The 26,995-nt window shown below is 30.3% G+C and overlaps 2 protein-coding genes across 2 annotated transcripts in view; both read left to right on the top strand.

Annotated features, from left to right (window-relative positions):
• Positions 1-26,995, top strand: part of LOC143916237 (methyltransferase-like protein 25B) — a 588,188-nt gene that overhangs the window by 195,288 nt on the left and 365,905 nt on the right. The window lies entirely within an intron of this gene.
• On the top strand, positions 3,763-26,859 carry LOC143917488 (myrosinase 1-like). The gene is made up of 7 exons (XM_077439085.1): positions 3,763-3,974; positions 13,904-14,001; positions 22,818-23,405; positions 23,493-23,587; positions 23,679-23,984; positions 24,768-25,009; positions 25,101-26,859. The coding sequence occupies exons 1-7, from the start codon at positions 3,928-3,930 to the stop codon at positions 25,387-25,389; spliced, it is 1,665 nt and encodes a 554-aa protein (XP_077295211.1). The 5' UTR covers positions 3,763-3,927; the 3' UTR covers positions 25,390-26,859.

The raw sequence follows: 26,995 nt of genomic DNA on the forward strand, positions 1-26,995 counted from the left end.
GATCACTGTCAAGCAAGGATAAATACAAGGATAAAATTTTACCGAAAACACTCCAGGGGGTGATTTTGAAACGATGTGTGCTGTGCGTGCCATGAATATGTGCAAGGCATGCTACATTTTTTTCGCATGTTTAAAAATATCTAAAAAAAACATGTGCCGCGTTCCTTCCTGTGTGATTTCGCCCTAAGAGTATAAAGTGCGAATCAGTATTAACTGAATAGTAAGTGTATGCATCATCAAAATCCCTCAGTAACAGTATACACGGAAGAATGGATAAAAACGGTTACTAGTAAATTCATACATTAGTTATCTGTACGCAGTAAATGTTTACGAAAGGAATAACAAGTTGACATTCTTGACAAGTATATAGTCGGCCAGTGACGGATTGAACTAAAAACTGAAAGAATGTGACATTATATCGAAGAACATATTATAAATGAACGAAATAAAATGTAACCTAACGTAAAATCGTAGGTAATACGGATGTACGTAATTGTATTTTGTGGATTTAACCTAGTTAATTACACTGTTCGACAAATGACGACTTTTTTTTGGTTCAGAGACGAGATATAACTTTTCTTATAGATCTATGCCCAGTGAACACGAATCTGGTAATACAAAGTGTTGATTGGCTCGAGATTTTACAGATTTAACAGATTTAAAATTCAGCACACATCCAATTAACCCTTTTAAACGAAAACCAAAAATAGTGTGGCCAGAACACTATCCTAATAAACATGTTTCAATAGAAAATACTCAATATAATATAGTATTAACAGTAGGAAAAAATCCCAAGTGAAAATACGTAATTTTGACTTTTGATTTGAACTGGACGACTACATACAGAGATTTGAAAACTGAAAAGTACTACAAATGAAAGATAAAATACCCGACTATAGATTTCAATATTCATTTTGAACAGGAAATTAACAGATTTTGAGAAATCGACTGAACAACACCAAGATATAGAAAAATCGCGCGATTTAAAAAACACATATATCTCCGAATCTCGAGCCAATCAACACTTTTATTACCAGATTCTTGTTCACTGGGCATAGATCTATAACAAAGTTATATATCGTCTCTGAACCATTTTTCATGTCGAACAGTGTTATTGTCTATTTCGTATCAATTCAACAATAAATTAGTTATTAGAACACGACCAGTTATATTCTTGAGCATAAAATCCACCGAAGACCAACGTCAAACTTTGGCACGCTGTTAAACTACTCAAATTTCATTCGTTAGCAGCTAGTATTTACTAGTGCACAGCAGCATGTGCATGAATTTGTGAAATCAGTGTATACTTTGTCTAGTAAGAGTGTCTGCGGAATCTAGCGTCGTAAGCTGTAGCTAAAAACCAAACCTAGTGTACACACTTACTAGTCAGTGTATACTGATTCGAGATTTGAGGCTCGTATTGTATGTAAGTTGTAACATTCACAAACAATGCAATGTGTAAGATAAGGCTCGCCGTACTATCATATATATTATATCGCTATTCTGTGTGTCTGTGTAAGCTAACGCTCGCCGAACTACATATAATAGTCGTTTCGATTCGACATACATATGTACATATGTGCGTCACAGCTAAAACACTACCAACAAAATGTACGAATATAATAAGAATATAATAACAAAAGAAAAAACTTCTATACATATATACTGTTTGCTTCCAATGTTTCCTCTAGGCAAGTCTCTGAGCATTTGGCACCATCTATTGAAAATTTATTTAATTAATAAATTTTTCTATTTGTTTTTTTTTTCCTTTTTTTCGTATGAAACAATTAAATATAAATATTAAATTAAATATATTTAAAAGGTATTTGAAAAAAATTCGTATTGGTGGGACACATTTCTTTTATTTTTTTTTATTTAATATCTTAATATGCCAAAACCCATGCGATGATATTTCATCGGGTTAACACTAGTAAAATAATATTATGCGTTTCATTTGTATTAAAATTAAACTACTGAGACGTTGCGTCATTACTAGCATTAACTTGAAATACTTTTTATCAGCGTAAAACTCTGATAAATTTTTTTAAACTCTGACACATATGTACATACCGGAGAAATGTACTCGAGATAGTTGCACTATCAAGACATCATACATATAACAATAAATACATAATATGTATACCATACGTAAGTTAGTCATATTTAATATAATTTGATTTTTGATTTTTAAGTGCTTTTTACAAACCTCTTCTTACTTTCACTTATTATTACTTCTAAATGGGATAACATTTTTGGCACGGCTGTAAAATAAATTACACGATAAATGCCAAAACGAAATTTAATGTCAAATTAGCATCCGGCAAATCAAACGTCAACCAGGTTGCCAGTAACAAAAATAAAATTTGACGTTTCAGCGAAATCATAACCAGTTACATTTTCACTGGGTAATCGTAATATCTTCGCAGCCAACAGTTATTTATTTAAGGGTTAGGTTAGGTTAGGTTAAGTTAGGGTTGGCCCTATTCATTTAAGATTAGGTTGTTGGGATCAGTATTTATTTTTATTATTGGCAACCCATTTGACGTTTGATTTGCCGGGCCGATAAATGGTACCCTCACTAAATTTTGTTCACAATGCATCTTATATCTTGTCACAGTGAAATTATATTTCAAGTGAAAATATATTTTCACTGACGTTTCAATGAAATCATAACCAGTTACATTTTCAGGGTTGGTTTTATTCATTTAATATTAGATTGTTAGGGTTGGTATTATTTAAGGATAGGTTAGGTTAAGTCAGGGTTGGCCCTATTCATTTAAGATTGGGTTGTTAGGTTTGAGTTAAACGTTGTACATTCATTGTTTGATACATTTTCACTGCTTGAATTGGTGAAAATATATATTCACTTGAAATATGCTTTCACTGTAATTAATCTACATACATATTTTAATAGCTACTGATCTACTGATTATTTTCTACATTACAATTTTATTTTATTTTTGTTATTAATCATAGTATTATATTATTCTAATGTTAATGTACAGCATAATAGGAAAAATAGCTCAAAAACCTATTGACAATTCTTAATATAATTTAAAAATAAATTAAATCATCAAAAATGTATGAAATATTCAGTGGGTAGTTGAAAATTATTATTGTTTTAGCATATAATGTATAAATTAATGTTTGATTTTGATTTTTAAATGCTTTTATAATTACGAAATTACATATGTTCACAAAACATCTTATATCTATTTTAATAGCTACTGATCTACTGATCATTTACTATTTTACAATTTTAATTTCATTTGGTTAGTAATCATAGTATTATATTATTCTAATGTTAATGTACAGCATAATAGGAAAAAGAGCTCAAAAACCTATTTACATACAATTCTTATAAATGCTCATAATACATTTAATACATTATACTAATTAAAGACTCTCTAAAGTCGATGACCTAAAGCAGATTGTGTTTAGGTAATCTGTGTTTATAGTTGTAGGGTATAGACATTTTGTTGTAGTAAATTAATGTTTAAATGTGATAGAGTTGTCACATATCTTATATACTGTTTAATATTTGAATTAATGTATGCGAATTATTATGATTTATTCACACAATATGAATGATACCTACATATGCACATATGTATTGTATATAAATCATTATCACAACTATTTTAGAATATATTATTAGTATTAAAAAGTGGATGCACTTTTCCAGATCGGTACTCAATTTTACAATCTACCAAGTATACCACCTCCCACCATGGTACTTCCGTCGCCTGGTATCATACGAATATATAATGGACGGGTGGTCGGGCCGGTCATCATCAGACCTGAAGGTGCTTCGCTACCAGCACCATCATCACATCAGACGTCTTCAGCAACAGCAACCTGACAGTGGGGCTGGTGAAAATTCCTTTGAGTGGCCACCACTAAAAATCAACCCCCATTAGCAACACCATGGAAAAAACTACCACAGTCGTTTTAGCTCTTTTCTTCATATCAAGGTACATTTCATAGCATAAAAACAATCTTAAAAAAAACTTTCAAAGCAATTTTTTTTTATTCGACAAATTAATTCATTATTTATGAACCAATACGGACTTTCGAAATGATGACGACATGATAAATTGCATCTCAGGATTACTTTCGCGCACATCTTATTAACTAAGCATTCGAAAAAAAGTGTGCAATTTTTTTTAATTTGTTTGTGCATTCAAAATGTTTTCGCAACTCGTGACTATAGCAAATCCTTTTCGTTTATTTACTTTCAAAGACGAGTCTGCTTTTTATTTCATATAATAATTTATCGTATATGACAAGTAGTAGACAAGACTGAAGCCTCAAGCGAACGATTATAAAGTTGGTGTGATATTAATATACTTAATTGACTCAATTTAGATAAAAATGGATTATTTTACGGTTACAATTTAGTTCATGACATTTAATATTACAGCAGTTTATTTTTGCGATAATCAAGTTCTATTCACATTTTTCTAAAATAATTACATATTTAAATGTTACTCAAATAAAATTACAATATATTCATCAATTTTCTACGATTATGTATTAGCAAATTCAATATACATACATACAAACATGTTTGATGATACAAAATAGTTTTGATTTTGATTTTTAAATGCTTTTTATTATTACGAAATTATGTTCACAATACATCTTATATTTATTTTAATAGCTACTGTTCTACTGATCATTTTCTATTTTACTATTTAATTTAATTTGGTTAGTAATCACAGTATTATATTATTCTAATGTTAATCTACAGCATAATAGGAAAAAGAGCTCAAAAACCTATTTACAATCCTTAGCAAAATAGTTTTGATTTTGATTTTTAAATGCTTTTTATTATTACCAAATTATGTTCACAATACATCATATATTTATTTTAATAGCTACTGATCTACTGATCATTTTCTATTTTACAATTTAATTTAATTTGGTGAGTAATCACAGCATTATATTATTCTAATGTTAATCTACAGCATAATAGGAAAAAGAGCTCAAAAACCTATTTACAATCCTTAGCAAAATAGTTTTGATTTTGATTTTTAAATGCTTTTTATTATTACGAAATTATGTTCACAATACATCATATATTTATTTTAATAGCTACTGATCTACTGATCATTTTCTATTTTACAATTTAATTTAATTTGGTGAGTAATCACAGTATTATATTATTCTAATGTTAATCTACAGCATAATAGGAAAAAGAGCTCAAAAACCTATTAACAATCCTTAACAAAATAGTTTTGATTTTGATAAAACACATTCAGATCATTCAAAACATTCAAAAAAAATTATAATGTTTCTGTAATAAAATCTAAATTTAGCATTCATGACATTCTAATAAATCTTAGTCGATGCGTTTGAACACTCGTGAGAATTAAATTATGCAGGCGTAGACTTGCAAATCTTGTTAACTTTATCTTTAATATACGACCAATCATTTCAATTTTCGAATACTGGAAATGGCCTATGTTAATTTGTTGACCCCTTCCTACCTCAAATCACCCTTAAGTCAATTTCCAACCCTCTTGAATGTACGTCAGTAATTTATTCGTGTCCTTTCTTGGGATATTTCGTAGTAAACGAATCCAATAATCGATGATTTGGACACATCGAGGGATGAAAAATATATGATCTTTGATGAAACATTTAAATGCAACCCGCATAAATGCAACTAGCACCTTTCGACTATTATTTCGTAGACATTTTTTTATGTACATACATATAGTTCAAGTCATTGGCATCAATTAGTTTAGAGTTTAGTGTTTGACCGACCTTTAAAAAAAATCACATTCGACCTTCATGCTTGATTGCACCAAAACAGTGGAAATTTGTATATGTACATGTATAAAAAATTGGAAATCTCATTTTACGGGAAAAGATGCCTTATTGTCTCGTCTATGACTTTAGTTGGTGTGCAATGGATTTGCCATTGTCATTGGATTGACGAACCAGGCTATTCGCATGAGAAAATACGTCGTTTCAGTGCAAAAAATGAATTACTGCTAATGATGATTAAATCACAGAGACTCGAGACATAATATTTTCAGACATGTATTATTTTTAAAGTTATGCAATCGCCGAATCGTTGACATATATTCACTCGATAACTCGTGACGTATATATAATATAATATGTATATTCGCTAGCTGTAATATATATTTTTAATTTGCTTTGTTGATAGCACCTGTATAATTCTAACGAGTTGTATTAATTAGTTTATTTATTAATCAACGATGAAACATACTTTGACGTATTTACATATGTATTATATGATATCTGATATCATCTGTGCTGAGTTGTTTAAGTAAACACTATGCAAAAGTAAAAGGTTGACTGTTTTATGGTTAAAAATTGCGATGGGATTTATTTTAGATAAATAATGTTGAAATGGAGAGTTTGTCAACGCATTAACTTATTATAGCTTTATATTTATTGTTATTTTAATATAAATATTATATGTTGAGTTTCATACTTGATCTATTTTGATAAAACGAGTACGTTTAAAAGTATCGAAATTGATTCTATTGAATTCTTTTTCATACTTCAAAAGACTTTTGAAGTAAAAGCATTCTTATCTTCTATGTAAGTAAATTTTTAAATTCAGTTTGATGTCCTCAAAATACTTTCCTTCTCTTATCACACACAGCTATTTTCTTGTCGATGAATATAAGGAAAAATTGATGTTATATAAATATTGAATTACAAACTCATATGCACACTTAAAGGAAAATTCAATCTCTGGATTTGGTTCCTGTTTGATTTCGGTGGTTAGATTTTCATCATTTTTAACCGTTTTAATGGACGTTAGTAGGAATATCATCTGCTACAAGTTTGACAGTAACTATGTGTTTAAAACGAAGGTCGTATCCACAGTGACCGATTGCGATTAAAAGTGAAAGTTTGACCAGAACGCAAGTCCTTGGTTTGGTCTGAAGTCGACGGCGATGAGGCTTTGCAGATTTTATCACCGTCGCAAAACGCTGTCAACCACCATTGACTCGAGAAAATCGAAATTTTTCATGTTTGAGTTGGGTTAGAATAAGAGGTGCCAAATTTTAGGCATTTTTTTGTTGTGGGTGTTTGAATAATACCATTTTGAAGGTGAACCTATGCAAAACGGTCGTGGGTGCTGTGATATCTTTTCCATTTTTAATTTTATAATCCGACAGATTTTGGCTGTTGAAATTTATGTACGATTGACTCTTTGTATTCTCGCTTAATTAAAGTCGAAACTCTGCGGTAATTGATTGCTTATTATTAAAAAAAATGCGGTTTTGACTGTTGTACAATTCTTGAATAACATGGACTTCGATTATTTGGTCATAAATCGTTTTTATTTTATTATATATATTTACACCTGTCAAAACCTAAGGTATGTATATAAATATAAAGATGTTTATATGTATATAAAAATATCTGTCCGCTGTGCAAATTTATAGATTACAATTTAGAACCATCAATTTTTGTACTAACATAGCCCCATTTTACAAAAATGTTTGAAAAAGTCAAATTTTTTTGTTTATTTTTATTACCAAATTTCACTCGGTCGTTAGCAATTCAGTTAGTTACCGCTAAAAATATTCCAAGATTTTTTATCATAAGAAATATTTACATAAAACATATATAAAATATAATTTTGCCATTTTAATTATAATGAAAACGATTTTCACTTACGGTAAAGTGATTTAATTGCCTAAAAAATATTTTTGAATCTTAGTGTATCTTCAATATAATCTTATGGAAAGATAGTCAGGGCTAACGAGAAGGAGAACGGGAGGGGGGGGGGGGGGAGAGACGATTTGTCCGAGCCCGTGCTATTTCTGAAGAAAACCATAGCAAGAATTAAAAAAAAACTATATTATATTCGTGAGTTTTAAGTAAACATTTAAAAGTAAAATTTACTTTTATTTAAAAATTTTGTATGCAGCGCAAATTAAATTTATCTTTTTAAAAAAATAAATATATTTTTGGCTTCTGCGCCAATTTTCTTTTTCTTTCATAATTATTAAGCACGTCGAAGATAGGATTTTTTTTAAATTTCAAAATGAGACACCCCCCCCCATATTAAAAGGCCCAGAATTTTACTTTCCCAGTGCTCGGTTTTGTAGTTTTTGTTGGCCTAAGCCAGGGGTCGGCAAACTTATTAGTCAACAGAGCCAAATTTCAACAGTACAACGATTGAAATTTCTTTTGAGGGCTAAAATTCTTTAACTTAAGCTATGTATGTATATACATATGTAGGTAGGTTCACTGTTTATTAAAATTAAAATGTTAATTAAACTATCAGAACATTGGATAAAACTCGATATCATACTTAATAATAATCTTATTTATTAATAAGAATTAAATTGTAAGTAAGGTGTCCATAAAATTAGATTATGACAATGATTGACAAACACTTAATGTGAACAATGGCCTTACATCTCCTTGGAAATTTGTAGTAAGTCAGGTTTATGTGTTTTTGTTTATAATTTAAGGCACAACTCCAGGTTCTCATCAATAAGACGACTTCTCAGTTTACTTTTGATATGGTTCATGCTTGAAAAAGATTGTTCGCATGAATATGTAGAAGCGAAAAGGGAAATAATAGAAAACGCTAGTTTTTTCAACTGATCATATTAGTCAGGAATACTTTTCCAGGTATTAAAAATTATCATGTGTTCCTTCTCCAGGTCTTTCAATGCAGACCACTTGTGCTGTGAATTAAGTTCACATTTTTTTCTCCAATATTTCCATATCAACACAAAGACGTTCAAATTAATGAGCGCAAGAATTCTTTGTTTTTTAAATCCACCAATTGCATTTCAAAGTTGCCAATGTCAAAATTAAAGGGAGAAAAATTTAATTCTGTTGCAGTTTTTACGTTTTTTAACAAATGTTAGCGTCGCTTTTCTGTTTCCTTCTTTTTTAAAGCTTCCCTCATTTTTAAAATTATTGTTTTGAAATACATAGCAAATGTCAATACCAGAATTACTTTCTTGGCGTTGTTTCAGCAGGGTTGGAAAGTGAATCAAAGTTTCTCTTTCAAAATCTTGAGCAAAAAGGGATAACTTGTTTTCGAATGAAATAACTTCTTCTAACATCGAAAAAATTGTGTTTCCTGTACCCTGTAGTTTACGATAAAGCTGATTTAGATGAGACGAAACGTCTACCATGATATAAAATTTTTGAATCCACTGATTGTCCGTTAGTTCTGGATAGTGTACATCCTTCTCAAGGGGAATTTTTTAATTTCTATTAGGTCACAAGGAATTGAAACGTTTTCAAACATTTCCTTTTGATAACTAACGTACCTTGTCATGCAGTAGAAGATCTGCGTACTCACTTTCTATTTCAACTAAAACTTCTTTAAATTGGCGATGATTAAGAGCATTAGCTACTTATATAATGGAGTTGAAAATCTTAATCACCAATTATACCTTTGCAAATTTCTTCTGGAAATGTCTGTGCAAAAAGTGCTTCTAGATGATAAGCAAGTACCTCGTGATTAATTTTTCCTTTTAAAATAGCAACAAACCCCTTTCTTTCGGCGGTCGTACTTTTCGCCCCGTCTGTTGAAATTGATACAGTTTTATCGAGTGGAACATGCTGTTTTTCCATGCAATTAATTACTGCATTTGCAATATCCTCTCCAAGTGTTTGACCTTTAAGTAGCAATAATCCTAAAAGTTCTTCTATAGGACCTGTAGATGAAATAAATCGTACAAAAAGTGAAACTTCCGCTGTATCATGTCACAAGACTCTTCAACTGCTATTGGTAACGCTGAAATCAATTTAAGATATTCGACTTACTGGTTGGTTATATTCGAAGAAATTTGAACTATTCTATCATTCACTGTTTTAGCAGACAATGTCTTCTTTGTTTTTAAACTCCCGAAATAGCTCTTCGCCGTCAATATATAGCTTTTCTTGAGTACGTTAGAGCCGCACTTAAGGAGCCAAAGAGCCACATGCGGCTCGCGAGCTGCGGTTTGCCAACTCCTGGCCTAAGCAAAACGAATAATCGATTTAATTTCTTAAGATTCCTAGTATTTCATCAAATGGCATGCATGTTCTTGACCTGGCCATAAATAGGGGGGAATACCCTCCCCCCTCAATTGACATCCCTAGTTACAATATGGCAGTAAAATAATTTGTAACAATACATAATGAATTTTAGAGGTTCAGAATTGATATAAATTTGTTGGTCATTTTGAAATACCATCACATACAATAAAAGTTTTTTGATAGTTGCCGCTCGCTTCAGATAGCTCTATAAATAGCCTTTTGCCAAATTTCGAAATGGCTATTTATAGAGAATGATTTGAAATGGCTATTTACCTTGGCCGCAAATAAGCAATATATATGTATGTATATACATATGTATATTGCATATTATATCGAATAGGGATTCGAAATACACCGACATTTGCCACTACCGGTACTACCGAAGAAAAAGCTCCCAAGATCGGAAGTGCCAGTATTTATTGGTATTGATTTATTTAATCAAGTCGAGTTTATATTTTGTATTTTCTCTTCTTTGTTTTGGGTTTGGTGCATCCGCTCTAAAATCGCCAGACAAACGAACGACAGATTAACAGAACGGCAACTTTAAACGTTATTCTCGTTTTCTCGAATGATAGATTGCACATCAGATGACGAGTAACCTTTCGATGTGCACAGATGCAATTATTAAAATTGAGTTGGATCTTTCAGGCGAGTTTAATGAGGCAAGATTCGATAAGTTCCGAATCTTGCCAGAAAGATCCAACTCAATTTTAATAATTGCATCTGTGCACATCGAAAGGTTACCCGTCATCTGATGTGCAATCTATCATTCGAGAAGACGAGAATTGCATTTAAAGCAGCCGTCCGTTAATCTGACGTTCAATTCGTCTGGCGATTTTAGAGCGGATACACCGCATCCAAATTTTTGGCATATTTTATCTTTGATTTTAAATTTATGATACACTTAGCGGCTCCTTTGAATAGCAGGTCAAAAATAATGTCGAGTGTTGCCCCATTCTAGCCGACAAAACCTTTTTTCATGAAATTTGACCAACATAAAATTGAAATTATTATATAGGTACTATTTTGTACTACCGGTAGTACCGAATTTGGAATTTTGACAAAAAAAACCCGGTAAAACCGGTATTGGAATCACTTAATTTTCGAACGAATGCAAAGCGATGAAACAGACGATGGGCTTAACGTGGATAAGTTGTTCGAGCATGGAAGACATTGAAATTAGAAATCACAAAAGGTTTATGCTTCGGTTTTTATTTGAACGCGTAAGAGTGCGCTTACGATGGTTACTCGTATTATTTAATGGGACATTTCGCCTAGACCTCTATCGGCACGGATCAATGCACTCGAAACGACTACCTGTTAAACGTTCACTGAATTTAATCGAATGCTGTGTCCGTTTGAATTTTGATCGGTCGAATTGCGAAATTGCATTCGCCTCGTTTGCAACCGAAACGATTTTATCGCAGCCATTGCAGTACGTGCACCCGAACGAGGAATTAAAACCAGGAATTAAAATGATTTCAGAGCAATTTATAAAGTGAACGCGACCTTCGCAATATATGTACATACATACATACATACACACTTTGTATGTATACACAGAGACAAAAGAATTTGAATAGTCGTTTGAGATAATTTCAGGCGTTTCGACAAAACCTGCATATTACGAAATCGACTCGAGTATACGCAGTTAATTATATAGAACGCGCAATTTTCCACGTTAAAGGCAATAAAACGTCTGCGTATCTAAATTTATAAATAGAATAAATAACACACTATAAACACACATATATATATATATATATACATAATAAGCCAGCAGTATGGCTCGGTGGTTGCGTTTATGTTTAGCACCGAGAGGTTACCGGGTTCGATCCCGTGCTAAACTTTAATACTGCTGGTCAGACTTCCCGGGCTCAAGTCCTAGGCTAGCCTCGATTTTAGATAATTCATGTGGAGTATTTCTGCTGGTCAGATTTGGATATTTGTAACCCCTTTTTGGATATTTCCTATCAGATTTTACCAGAATATATCTGATTTCATTGTTGAAACGGTTCCCCCCATCAAATTGGCAAAAACCATTTTACCCGCTATGTCACAAATATCTGAATTTGATTTATATACAATATGTAAAAATTTATGTAAAAGTCTAATTCAATAAATGTCTCTATGGATTAATTGTTAATTTTGTTTTCTTCAGCCTGTCGCAATATAGTGATTTATTATACTCCTGGTATTAAAAAAATTGTTTTTTTGAAATCACCATACTTGTCCACGCATCCGCCACATACATCGCGTCCGTTTATATATACATATATTATATTCAATTTAATACAAAGCCACACGACCAGTATAAGCCAGCAGTGTAGCTCGGTATTTGCATTAGTGCTAACCACCGAGATGTCCCCGGGCTCAAGCCCTAGGCTGACCTTTATTTTAGATAATTCAGCTGAAGTGCTGCTGGTCATACTTGGATATATGTAGCCCCAAATCAATCGTTTCCTATCAGAGTTTACCAGAATATATCTGATTTCATTGTTGAAACGGTTCCCCCCACCGAATTGGCAAAAAACATTCTAACCGCTATGTCACAAATATCCGAATTTGATTTATGTACAATATGTAAAATGTATGTTCAAGTCTAAATCCATAGACGTCTCTATGGATTAATTAATTAATTAATTAATTGTTAATTTTGTTTTCTTTAGCCTGTCGCAATATAGTGATTTATCCATTTATTATACTCCTGATATTATAAAATTTGTTTTTTTGAAATCACCATACTTGTCCACGCATCCGCCACATACATACACACATACATCGCTTCCGTTTATATATACATATATTATATTCAATTTAATACAAAGCCACACGACCAGTATAAGCCAGCAGTGTAGCTCGGTATTTGCATTAGTGCTAACCACCGAGATGTCCCCGGGCTCAAGCCCTAGGCTGACCTTTATTTTAGATAATTCAGCTGAAGTGCTGCTGGTCATACTTGGATATATGTAGCCCCAAATCAATCGTTTCCTATCAGAGTTTACCAGAATATATCTGATTTCATTGTTGAAACGGTTCCCCCCACCGAATTGGCAAAAACCATTCTACCCGCTATGTCACAAATATCCGAATTCGATTTACGTACAATATGTAAAATGTATGTACAAGTCTAAATCCATAGACGTCTCTATGGATTAATTAATTGTTAATTTTGTTTTCTTCAGCCTGTCGCAATATAGCGGTTTATATAATAAAAAATGCTGCAGTATGTGTAATTAATTGTCTAGGAAAGCGCTTTGGGGTTTATCTGTTAGGCCTTCCTGGTATATATCTATGTGAAATAATAAATAAATAATAATAATGATAATATTCGGGAAAATTGAGATGTTTGATACAATATATTGTTTCGATCTGTTGAATACGTGATAATATAATAGGAATTAAATACAAAGGGGAAAGTCATGCATATGCATTAGTCGTCATGCATCAACATAATTGAACACGTAGGAAAATTGCATAATAATTCATATTGGATACTAATGAGAATTGATTGCAGGGGGAAAACGATGCTTCAATACGTTTAATGACACGTTGAAAATGACGGATGAGTCGGAAAATCGTCGAATTTTCCAATGTGAAATATCATCGTTGTACGTCATAGTATGTATGTATATGTAGATTTTCCCAATCGGAAATGTTGTGTTGTAACGAACCGGATTTGATTATTTTTTTCCGCAAAGTCGGTGTTTTAATTAAGGCAATCGAGCCGCAGATTGGGTTGTTCAATGACCGCATGCCGATTTTCAAGTTTAAATGATGCGGTTTCATTTTGTCGCAATTTTTTGCGGTTTTGCGTGTTTGAATACTGTTGCTAATTTTACTTTTAATCTTTTAGCATATCCTGCCGTGAACAATTGCGAAGATTTCCAGATGAGTTCCAATTTGGAGTCGCCACAGCTGCTTATCAGGTGGAAGGTGGTTGGAATGAAGGAGGTATGAAGTTTTAATATATTATACATATGTACTAGTGTTTTTTACCCGGCTTCGCTCGGTATTTGTAATATAAACCGCTTTGATTTTTAAATGCTTTTTATTATTACGAAATTATGTTCACAATACATCTTATATCTATTTTAATAGCCGCTGATCTACTGATCATTTTTTTTTTTACAAATTAATTTAATTTGGTTAGTAATCATAGTATTATATTATTCTAATGGTATTGTACAGCATAATAGGAAAAAGAGCTCAGAAACCTATATATACATATATATATATATATATATATATATATATATATATATATATATATATATATATATATATATATATATATATATATATATGTATGTATAAACCGCTTAAACATGGCCAATCTATAATATATATATATATATATATATATATATATATATATATATATATATATATATATATATATATATATATATATATATATATATATATATATATATATATATGTATGTATGAACCGCTTAAACATGGCCAATCTAATAGTAAACATTTTATTAAATTTATTTGAATGGTTTTATTTTATTTAAATTTATTTGAATATTCGTTTGTTCGATGATGACGTCACGGATTTACGAACCAAAAATAGTTACAAAGTCTCTTTCGAAATTATATATTAGATTATATATATTTAACTATATACATTTATATTTATTTAAATATATTATACGGTTTTATTTAGGTTGAAATTTCTGTCAATATATACCTTGAATCTTGAAAACAATTTTGTACCCATTCTACTAGTCAATTTTCTTGAAAATTTTCATGCATTTGTCTAGAGTTATTGCAAACCAGTAGATATGTAAGTAAGTAAGTAAGTAAGGCGAAGTCTTGTGGTTATTAAAAGAACACAGATCAACCGTCTCCCATTAGAATTTTTCGACTTTTCTAAGGGGGAGGAATGCCCCCCCCCCCCTCAAATAACATTCCTAGTTGTATGACAGTAAAATAATTTGTGACAGTTCAGAAATGATATAAATTTGTTGGTCATTTAAAATTACCCTCTGAGTATAATTTAAAAGAACGAAGATTTGGAAATACCATCACATACATTGATGTATAATACACATAGCTGGGCCCTGGCGTGTGATTTCGGTCGGAGATCTTGTCTTCACTAACTGAGGGTTGCGGGGGGTTTAACTAGCGGGGAAGTTGGGAAAAAAATGGCTTTTTTCCCTACGACGCAGCGGTACCTACTGTGCATGGTACCTACTGTGCAGGTAGAAACTGTACATGCGCCATGTATTTTGCATGCGCCAAAAGGGAGACCAGTATATGACGTGAGGGCGGATCTAGTGTACTATACATCAATGATCACATACAATAAAAATTATTTCATACCAGTAGATAGATCGTGGGTTCAAATCCCGGCCAAACACGCTGCTGGTGTTATTAAAAAAACACAGATCGACCATCTCCCGTTAGAAATTTTCGATTTTTCTAGCTCAATTGTTGCTCAATTGTTTCTCGCGAACTCGAGTGATTAGCATCTCGAATTTGTTGAATCTTATAAAAGCTACCTACATATCGTATTTCTCACAAATTTTCTGTGTATGATGAATTTATTGATTGTTCATAGATGTCTCTATTGTATTCTTAATCTAACTATATGTGTCACCTTGGGGTTATTCCTGTCATGTACCATATGATCTTTGCATTAATTTAAAGATTAAAAATAGCAATACAATACAATAGGCAGCAGAATGGCTCGGTGGTTGCGTTTATGTTTAGCAATGAGAGGTTACCGAGTTCGATCCCATGCTGTAATCTTTAATACTGCTGGTCAGACTTGGATATTTGCGACTCCAAGTCGATCTTTTCTTATCAGAGTCTACATCGCACATCGCACGGAATACAATCGGATCAATTTACTTATAAAAATGTATCCCATGTTGTTTATTGTATGTTTTTGAATGTATTGTGCAATTTTTACCGATGCTTGCCCATCTTGCGAGTAATATAAACAAACAGAGAAGTTTTTATCGGACATACGTCGAGCACCAAACGTCAAATACGACTGATGCTAAAATTATTTAGATCTGTCCGTGGACAGAATGTCACTTGACAACAATATAACACCTAAAGCCACTTCTATTAATATTACATTTCTCTGTTCCTGGTATACATATATATTTATATAAAATAAAATAAATATTGAATCAGATTTGAGTTGACCCCCCCCCCCTTCGTCAATTTTTATTAAAGTATTTGAACCGTCATAAATGAAAATTTAACAAAATTTATAGTATGTATATAAATGATATATGTATATATTTGTTTGGTTGCCATGTTAATTATTCAGTACTTGTATTATAAAGATAAAAAGTGAATATGTTGTATTTCTCAAATGAAACTTCACGAAACCGTGAAACATAAAAAAAATGCCTATTCAATTTATTTACTTTGAATCGCGGTCGACAAGTTTCCTATTTTATATACATATGTAGCGGATTTCGAAAATGCATTTCCTATTTGCATTTACATAGCAAATGTCGAATTCCTCTCGGTATATATATGTATATATATACATGCTTTGTATTGAAATGCGTAATAATATAATTGCTCTCCAAAACGGAATTATTATTGTAACATTTGATTCTAATTACATACAACTAAATTAATATTTCAAGGTGAAATGAAAAAAAAATATGTCGATATGAAATAAGTATTGTTTTTGAAATACACATCCACTTCAGCTCAGTGTTGAGATATCCACATGCTTAAACGCGTTTTAAGTAGAATATTTCGATATTATTATATTAATCGACGTGGTTGGCAGAAAACAATGCGTAATTGCAACTTAATGATAGTCATTATGGGGCTCCTCGAGCATACATTCAAAGTTGAAAAATTCAAAAGCAACGTTTGCGTGATTTATTGATCTCCATCTCGACGTATAAATGTTCACTTATGAAAGAATTTCGTTAACCCACGTATTTACAGTTATAATTTAAAATTGGCACAGGTGTAATTTAGCCATACATAAGAGTTCAAATTTAAGACGTATAATTTAATAAATAAAAAAATCCGCGTGATCGAATGTCGGGTCTAATAAATTGTGCTAGAACGATGAATTGTTGTTATTACTCTATTTTTATATACGTAGGTAGTTATTGTGTGGCAGTGACTGTCAAAAATAAGACTTTTTCTGTGTTTTGATTCTGCGATTGATTGTTTCTTATTGCAAGTTGGGCCTTCCCGCTTTCGCTTTTTTTTTTTTTGTTCAAATTAATTTTATACTTCATGATCGTGATCTTGATGTATTTCCGATAAAAAAGTTTGAATACATACATATTTTAGAAACGCTAAGAATATATAAAATTTGTTATATTAATATTGATAATGGAAGGTTTGGTGTTTTTCATCAAAATATTGAAATAGTTTTTTGAGCTCTTTTTCCTATTATGCTGTACATTAACATTAGAATAATATAATACTACGATTACTAACCAAATTAAATTAAAATTGTAATATAGAAAATGATCGGTAGATCAGTAGCTATTAAAATAGATAGAAGATGTGTTGTGAACATAATTTTGTAATAATAAAAAGAATTTAAAAATCAAAATATTGAAACATCATCATAAATTTGGTTCATCAAGCAAAATTTTTAAGGGTTGTACATGTTTAAAAATCAACATGAAGCTATTAGAGTAAAACGATTTATATGTTGCTGTGATACATTTAATTTACTGTAACAAACTTGATGGTCCATTCAAGAATATTTTTTAGATCAATTCAATTTTAACTCGTATCGAAAATATCATATACATATATAATATCGCTATTCTGTGTGTCTGTGTGTATGTGTGAGATAACGCTTGCCGTTATCTCACACACACAAGTACAAAAGAAAAAACTTCTATATATACTGTTTGCTATGAATGTTTCCTCTACGCAAGTCTCTGCGGATTTAGTGCCATCTATTGAAAATTTATTTAATTAATTAATTAATTTTTCTATTGATGTTTTTTACATGTATTGTTTATATGTGGGTAGTTTTTACCTTTTGTTCATATTAAAACAATTAAATATAAATATTAAATTAAATATATTTAAAAGGTATTTGTAAAAAGTACGACCGCGTGCGGATTGAACACAGCACCGACAAATTTATTGTAATTTTTTTTTATTTAATAACTTAATATGCCATAGCCCATGCAATGATATTTCATCGGGCACAACACTAGTTAATGTATATTTGTCAAAATTGGCGATGATTTTATTAGAGTGTTTTAGAATCATTGAATGTTCATTGAAGCATTTTAGTATTTTATATAAAACTATGTAAAAAAATTTCATATTCAATTACATAATCTTTTTAAAAGTTGTAAATATTTGCTTAATTAAGCAGTTGGTTGTTATTATTTTGATTCAAAATTTTTTCCGAAATATTATTAAAAATATATGATACGAAAAACGTGTTTCAATCGCGCATAAAATGATTACGGAAGATTCACGTGATTATATAGGTACATGCCGAATGCGAAGTATTTTCGATTGGCCAATAAAAATAAACATGTTATTCTTTTTACAAAAAAAAAAAAAAAAAAAACAGCTTTTGTCTGATAAATCGAATTTATGAAGATATAAAAAGGATTAAAAACATGGTAATGTTCTGTCTATCGTACATAGAGAAACGACGCACAAAACTTCATCGTTTAAGATATTTAAATATCAAAATAAAATATAGTATTTTAACGATGATATTTATGTACATAACAAGTAAAAATATGGAATAAATATTACCGAAGAGGAAATAAAATTACATTATTTAGTAAGATTGAAAATTTGCATAGTTTTATGAATTTATTATTTATTCCTCCCGCATATTATAATTTAATATACGTATATGTAGATAAATATATAGATTTTTTCTTTAATTTACATGTTAACTGGTTATCAGGATCTTTCATGATGGCGAAACTTGTCACCCACACAATTGTTCGAATGTCGGTCAAATATATTGTTGCGTAACTAAATTATGCATTTTAGATACGGAAAATGTCAAAAAATTGCGTATAAAATCAATCAATTCATATAATAGACTTTCTATTCAATAAATGCAATATAATCTATTACATTTGAATATATGTACATATTTATTACAGAGTTAGCTTTGGAAATATTGAGTATATCTAAAATATTGCACATATACATAAATACATATGTATATAATGTAAACAAATTGAATAATGTTTTTTATCAGAATTTTTTTTTATGGTTGCGGCTATTTGCAGGTACTATATCTGCAAATTTTTGGCTATTTGCAGGTACTATAATCTGCGAATTATTGGCTATTCGCAGGTACTATATCTGCGAATTATTGGCTATTTGCAGGTACTATATCTGCGACAGGCGCAAAGCCTTCTGCGCATGCGCGTGAAATGTCACTGTCAGCGTGTTTACTGTTAAAATTTTGTTTTAAACCTCTTAAAATTTAGTTCGAACTCGTAAAGTGACGTAGAGTAAAAAATATAATCCAAATTAGTTAATATTATTAATTGTTTTGAAAATTATTATCATATACAATGTATAAATGTAAGAAATTATAATCGGATTATAAGTTCACGCGCATGCGCAGAAGGCTTTGCGCCTGTCGCAGATATAGTACCTACAAATAGCCAATAATTCACAGATATAGTACTTGCAAATAGCCACAACCTTTTTTTATTGCAAATTAACAAACTTTTTTATTTATTTAATATAATTTTAGCCAATTGATTTCACAATGGCTATACGTTTAATGATTTTATTATATATAAATAAAAAAAAATGTAATCGTTTTCATCTCATACATCCCGATTTGATTCCGTCATTATTTTTGATTTAACAATTTACCACTCATTAACGCAACCGAGTAAATTGGCTAATAATAAATGAAGTTCTCGTAAGAAATAAAACATGTTTTTTTTCAGTGTGAAATAAATTTGAAAATGTGAGATATTCACGAACGCTTGTAATTACAGTGTTGGCCACGCTTTGATATTGAATTTAATAAAGCAAACAACTAACAAAACAAATTAGTTTATTGAAATACAATATGTTCATCATCTCGGAGCTTTTTTTAATATTTTTTCCCCGGGGAAAAAATCTCTGCCATGTTTGTTTTCAAGGCTCGAACTTAATCGACAATTCAAACTCGTCATGTTTCTTGTCACTTCCTCTTGGATTTTCCCTTGTGGTTTGCAACTAGGATGTGTGTCTTTTTTTATATACAACAGACACCTGTGCAGATTAAAAGTTTTAATTAATGTCTACAATATATTTAGAAAGGTCATAAAAGGGTCACACAACTTGTTTTCAGGTGGTAAGCTCATGTGAGACTTGTTTTGATGTCGACACACAGTTTAGATAGGTCATGAAGTATTGAATATGATTGCGTTTATTGTTGTACTAAACTCTCTAATTTGATGATGACATTGTATAATAAACGCAATGATTATGCAAATCATTCATATTAAATACAAATACTACATATTATATTTAATATCAGTAAAACTATGTGTACATACATATATTTTATTGTTACAATCAATATACACTCGCCATTACAGAGTGTACGATAGCGGTCAGCAATACAATAATACATATACAATCAGAATACATAGCATATAACAATTAATCAGTACAGAAATAATAATCATAGAGACATCTACGGATTATTTTTAGATTTTTTGTGTTCAATTATTATTACAATTTTTATACATATAATAAACACGAAATTATAGAGATATCTATAGATTTCAGATTACTGTGCATAATTTTTACAAATTATGCACACAGATTTTGTGACAACAGGAAATGATCGAATACCAATTTTCAGGAACCGTTTCAACAATGATCAGATAAAATTGGCAAACTCTGATAGAGAAACGATCGATTTGGAGTCACAAAACTCCCAAACCTAACCAGCAATTTGACGAGGACTCGAATCTTCGACCTCAGTGGTGCTAAATATATACGCTAGCATTAAGCCAAACTGCTGGCTATATATCATCATATCATGCAAATGCATTTTCTCATTTGATTTCAATTTCTTTGTTGGCCTAATTTTCAATAATGCACTTTGTATGCTATGTGCATGGTGTGTACGTGATAGTGGTGAATATTTTTACTAAAAATAATGCTGATTTTCACTTCCTCTAACATTGAACTGCGGTTTTTGAATTACCTATTTCAACAATTTGGTCAATAATGCCGACCTTGAACGTTCTATAGTGGTTTGGCAAACCAATTAAGTAATTTTTACACCTCAAAGGGTCTGACAGGAACTGGGAACACCGCAAATGTTGTATTATCTTGTGTGGTCAGTTATCAAAGTACACCGGTACACCTGAAACGATATGTATGCGATTTATCACAGCTCATGTACATATTATTATAAACAATATGTTTCTACCTATACGTATATAATACATGCATACATAGGTATATTAAAAATTGAAAATTTATTTGTACATAAAATGTATGTTTTGGATTAAATCACATACATATTCATATTAATAATATACGATATATCATTTTAATTCTAAAATATAATTCAAATTCATATTAATTGCATTGTCACGATCCAGGAAAGTTATTCAGTATATTTGCAGAGACTATTAAGATAATTTCAATATGTAATTGTTAAATAAACCCGATAATCAGTGATAAATATCAACAGATGTACACACCTAATGTTTTCTAAGCTACAATTATTTAACAATTGGTACTATTTGATTTGATTAAACATATTGTTTTGCTTTAGCAGCGTGTTATTATAAGTACTTATATGTACTATGTATAATACATACTTGCTTGATGCGAGTATAGCTGATAATTATTAATAAAATTAATCATAAATTATATGGCAAAAGAAGTTTTAGTTTTGAAAATATTGAAGTACTGTTTATCATGGGATTTTTTTTTTTTTTGATTTTTAAATGCTTTTTATTATTATGAAATTATGTTCACAATACATCTTATATCTATTTTAATAGCTACTGATCTACGGATCATTTTCTATTTTACAATTTTATTTGATTGGGTTAGTAATCATAGTATTATATTATTCTAATATTAATGTACAGCATAATAGGAAAAAGAGCTCAAAAACCTATTTTATCATGGGATTAATTTTATTGTAGGGTATTAAAATATAATAGATATTTATTTATTTACACAAATATATACCAGGAAGGCCTAACAGGTATACCCCAATGCGCCTTCCTAGCCAATTACAACCATTACAACATTTTTGTTACATAATTCACTTAGTTTTGAGATGCTGAACAACTCAAAATGAACTATTAATTAATTAATTAATCCATAGAGACATCTATGGAATCAGACTTGAACATTTTTATATATTGTACATAAATCAAATTTAGATTTATGTGACATAGGGGGTAGGATGGATTTTGACAATTTTGATATTTGTATGTATATGTAACTCCTCACCATTTGATTATGACTGATATTTATACATTATATGCATTTATAAATATCTATAGTTTGCTGTTTATATAAATACCAGATATTGATAAGTGAACTGATTGTACATATATGAAAAAAATGTAATCAAATGTATATATACTTCAAATAACTTTCACTCAATATGAATCTGCATAAGAATCTTTTTTTTACAAATATCTATTTTTACGGTTTTTCAAATGAATACTTCATAGATCAACTTTCATAAATAATTTATGTCAATAAAATATCATTAACATGTACAATATATTATGCTATTTTGGAAATAAAAGCTTATTATGATCTTTGTGTGTTTTCAGATAAAGGAGTCAGTATGTGGGATCATTTAGTTCATACAAACCCCAATGCAATTCTGGATCATTCTACTGGAGATGTTGCTTGCGATTCCTTTCATTTGTATAAGAGAGATATAGAGATGCTGCTAGAGCTGGGCGTTGACTTCTATCGGTTTTCGATTTCCTGGACCCGTCTCCTTCCCACTGGTTTCTCTGATAAAGTCAGTCAGGACGGTCTCGATTACTACAATACTTTAATAAACGAGTTGCTCAAGCATAACATCACACCGGTCGCTACTATTTATCATTGGGACTTGCCACAAAATTTGCAAGACATCGGAGGTTGGCCGAACCCCATCATCGCAGACTATTTTGAAGACTACGCTAGAGTTGTGTTTGAAGCGTTCGGAGACCGAGTCAAGACTTGGATCACAATCAACGAACCAACAAATGTTTGCTACCAAGGATACGGACAAACATGGATCGAGGGTGGTTTGGCTCCTGGAATCAATTTCCATGGAGTGGGAGAATATCTTTGCGGACATACTGTGATCAAAGCTCATGCTAAAGCTTATCATCTTTACAACAGCACTTTCCGAGCAACTCAAAAAGGTCAGTGTAAATTTTTTCATAGTAAAAAATTAAATCTATGCAAAGGGAAATCATATGAATTTTGACATTGTATTTTAATTTATTTAGGAAGGATTGCTATAACTTTAACAGCACCATGGACAATCGCTGAAACAGACTCACCCAAAGATAAATATGCTGCCCAAGCTATTATGCAATTTCAGGTTATTTGATATGAATTGATTTATATTTCGAATAAAATATATACTACATATGTACATATAATATGTAATGAATCTTTTATAAATGTTATAGTTGGGTTGGTTTGCAAATCCAATCTATTCAAGTGATGGTGATTATCCAGCTGTAATGAAAGACATGATTGCAAAGCGGAGCAAAGAACAAAACTATCCAGAATCCCGTTTGCCCTCTTTCTCCGAAGAAGAAATTGAATTTATAAGAGGAACTTACGACTTCTTTGGTCTAAACCACTATACATCTTTCATAACTAGGTATACAGATGAAAGAGAAGCCAATCCAATCCCATCGATGCCCGATGACTTCGGCTTCCCACGTTATCAAAATCAAACTTGGCCTTCGTCTGCATTTGAATGGTTGAAGGTATGTACTTTATACACCTGTGTTGCTTCACTGGGCTCAATTGGACATGTGAGAGTTCTGCTAGAAGGATTCAATCCACATAAGTGGTATTTTGATAACTGTAACTTTGTGAATCTTTTTTCTATAATATAAAAGTAAAATGATAAAACTTGATAATCCCTAGCAACGATAATAAGTATGTGCATACTTTTTTATACTAAATATTATTTAAACTGACCTTTAATTTAAACTTTACTTTTAAACAGAGTTGGACTATAACATTACATAGATGATAAGTATTTTGAAAATTAACATTTTAATTAAACTAAATACATACAAGCAAACTACATAAGATGAAATTATTCTTTAATCTCAATTTTTTTTTAAATTGTCACTTAGATATGCTCAGCACGTTGTTGAACATTGATCACTTTTCGTAGAGTCCTGAAAGTCGTTGAATTTCTGTTCGAATTTGATCTTTCAACTTCTGGATAATTTAAGGTTGATGAACATACATAGTTCTTCAAATAGACCCATAGGAAAAATTAAACATTGATAAATCAAACAATGTTTCCTATCCTCCTTATTCAAGAAATATTAAGTTGTGATGGTCAAAATATTATTGGAACAAATCTATCTGACAAACCAACATATATAATATGTATTTAGAAAAATTAAAAATGCTATATGTTATTCAGTAATTTATGCTTTATTATAATGGTTTTCTTGAGTTCTAAATTATCTAAATTTAAAGAGCCCGGCTGTATTTATGAAACATTATATTCATTTTGAAAAAAATTTCAGGCGTACCCGAGAGGACTGCGACTACAACTAAATATGATAAAAAATGACTATAATAATCCAGAAATTTTAATCACTGAAAACGGAGTGTCGACAGATCCAGGTTTAAGAGATATGGTCAGAGTAAATTATCTGAATACCTATTTGGAAGCTGTTCACCAGGCCGTAGTTGAAGACGGAGTGAATGTTACCGCTTATACAGCGTGGAGTCTTATGGATAATATGGAATGGACTGATGGCTACACGTAAGCATAACCAATTTAAATAATGATGCGTCGAATAATACTCATTATATATAAAAAAAACTTACAAATGTTTTATTTTTTTTGGTTTTAGACAACGCTTCGGTCTTTATGAAGTCGAATTTGGTGAAGCCAACAGGACAAGAACACCAAGATTGTCTGCTTTGGTGTACAAAGAAATCATAAGAACACATGTATTAGATCCAATGTATTTGCCGCTGGTAAACGAAAAGCCAAAAGGAATGTGGGCTGGACTTGTTCCCGTTGTTGCTGTTCTAATAGCCGCTGTTTTCATAATTAGTTTTATCATTGTGTTGAAGAAGATTGGCAGAGAAAGACTAGTTGCAACACTCAACGTAATCAAACCGCCAAAAAATAACTAAGAATACACTAAAGACTGATATGAATATCAACTGAAAACGATTATGTCATGAATTTCGAAAATTTTTCATGAATAGCAAATCTCATTTGCTTATAAAAATTGTGAACAATTTATATAATATTGAAAGTGAACGATTTAAATATTGATTAGAGTGTTTAGATTTCAATATTTTGTAAAACATTTTGTTTTGATATGTTAAGAATATTTACCGAAACGTTTTGTTTTGTTAAATATTCTTATTCAATATCATAACAAAAAAAAGTATACACAACTATAGTGAAAAATGGTATTACAAATGATTTTATTTTTGATTAAAAAATATTCATTAAGGTATATCAAAGGCTATTTCGTGATATTTGGAGGTCTCTTATTATATTTTAAGAAGCCACAAGCTGTTCTTTTTTAGCGTTAGTGCAATTTTATTCGTAACATGAATGTTCTATTATAGAATTCACATATTATGATAAATAAATGTGGAAATATTTCAATTTTACTATTATACGTGTAGATCATGTATGAATGTATATTTAAGATCAAACCTCAGTATTGAATAGATTTTTTTTTATGAATTAAATAAATTTGGTTACCAAGCATTCAAATCATTTGCTATGCCATAAGAATAATATATAATAATATTTTACATCTTTGAAATTTAAACACTTATCTAGTCCAATATTTAAAAGTGAAAAATTCTACAATTAGATTGTTTCGCATAAAAATATCAGACAAAAAGAATTTCCACAATTAAAATAAATTTACACAAAATTAATATGAAGGATTACTTCTGAAGATGATTTTTTTTTTCATTGGATAGATAATCTCAGTAAATTTATTTTATTATTGTTTATACTCTTTATGTGTTATATAATATATAATATTTAAGTATAATTATGTCAAATATATATATATTTTTTTAATTAGGTAAAAATAATTTTATATCATATTACAATGACAATAATTTATGTTTGAAAATACTTTGATGTTAAGTAATCCCAGTTTTCGAAATTGTGGATTGAAAAAAATGCATACAAAAAATTATTTATTTATTTATCAAAATGAGTCAAACATATTTTCGCTGTTTTTATTTACTTAAATACTTCAAAATTATTTAATTATTATGACAAGTATTATAAATTCATCTTAACCTATAATTAAATTACTAAAATAAGTGCATTTAACTATTTAAATATTTATTACAACAATGTTATTTTTAATTATGAACTTCTACTCTTTTATCTGTTTTAAAATGACTTGTTTTTATTTTGTTAAATCTAGTACAAACTTTTCATTTTATTGTGTATTTTTCCACAAAAAATGCAATATTTTAGTGTTTTAGATTGTGCAGTGCTATAATATTAAAATTCTGAACACTTTAAAATAGTAATTTCTTGTAAATTAATTTGTTGTTAAATTATAAATAAGATTTTGTACATTTTATATGAAATAAAAATATAGTGACAAAAGTCATCCCATTTAATGTTTTCATTCATTACAGTAGTTTTTAATGCCAAATAATTTTTATTTGTTATAATATTTTAATCCTAAGTAGATGCTTAATTAAAATTCATCTTTTTGAATGATTTTTTTGCCGAGTGATACTTTGATTT

This window comes from Arctopsyche grandis, chromosome 1 (genome assembly GCF_051622035.1).
Source record: "Arctopsyche grandis isolate Sample6627 chromosome 1, ASM5162203v2, whole genome shotgun sequence".
Classification (NCBI taxonomy): Eukaryota; Metazoa; Arthropoda; class Insecta; order Trichoptera; family Hydropsychidae; genus Arctopsyche; species Arctopsyche grandis.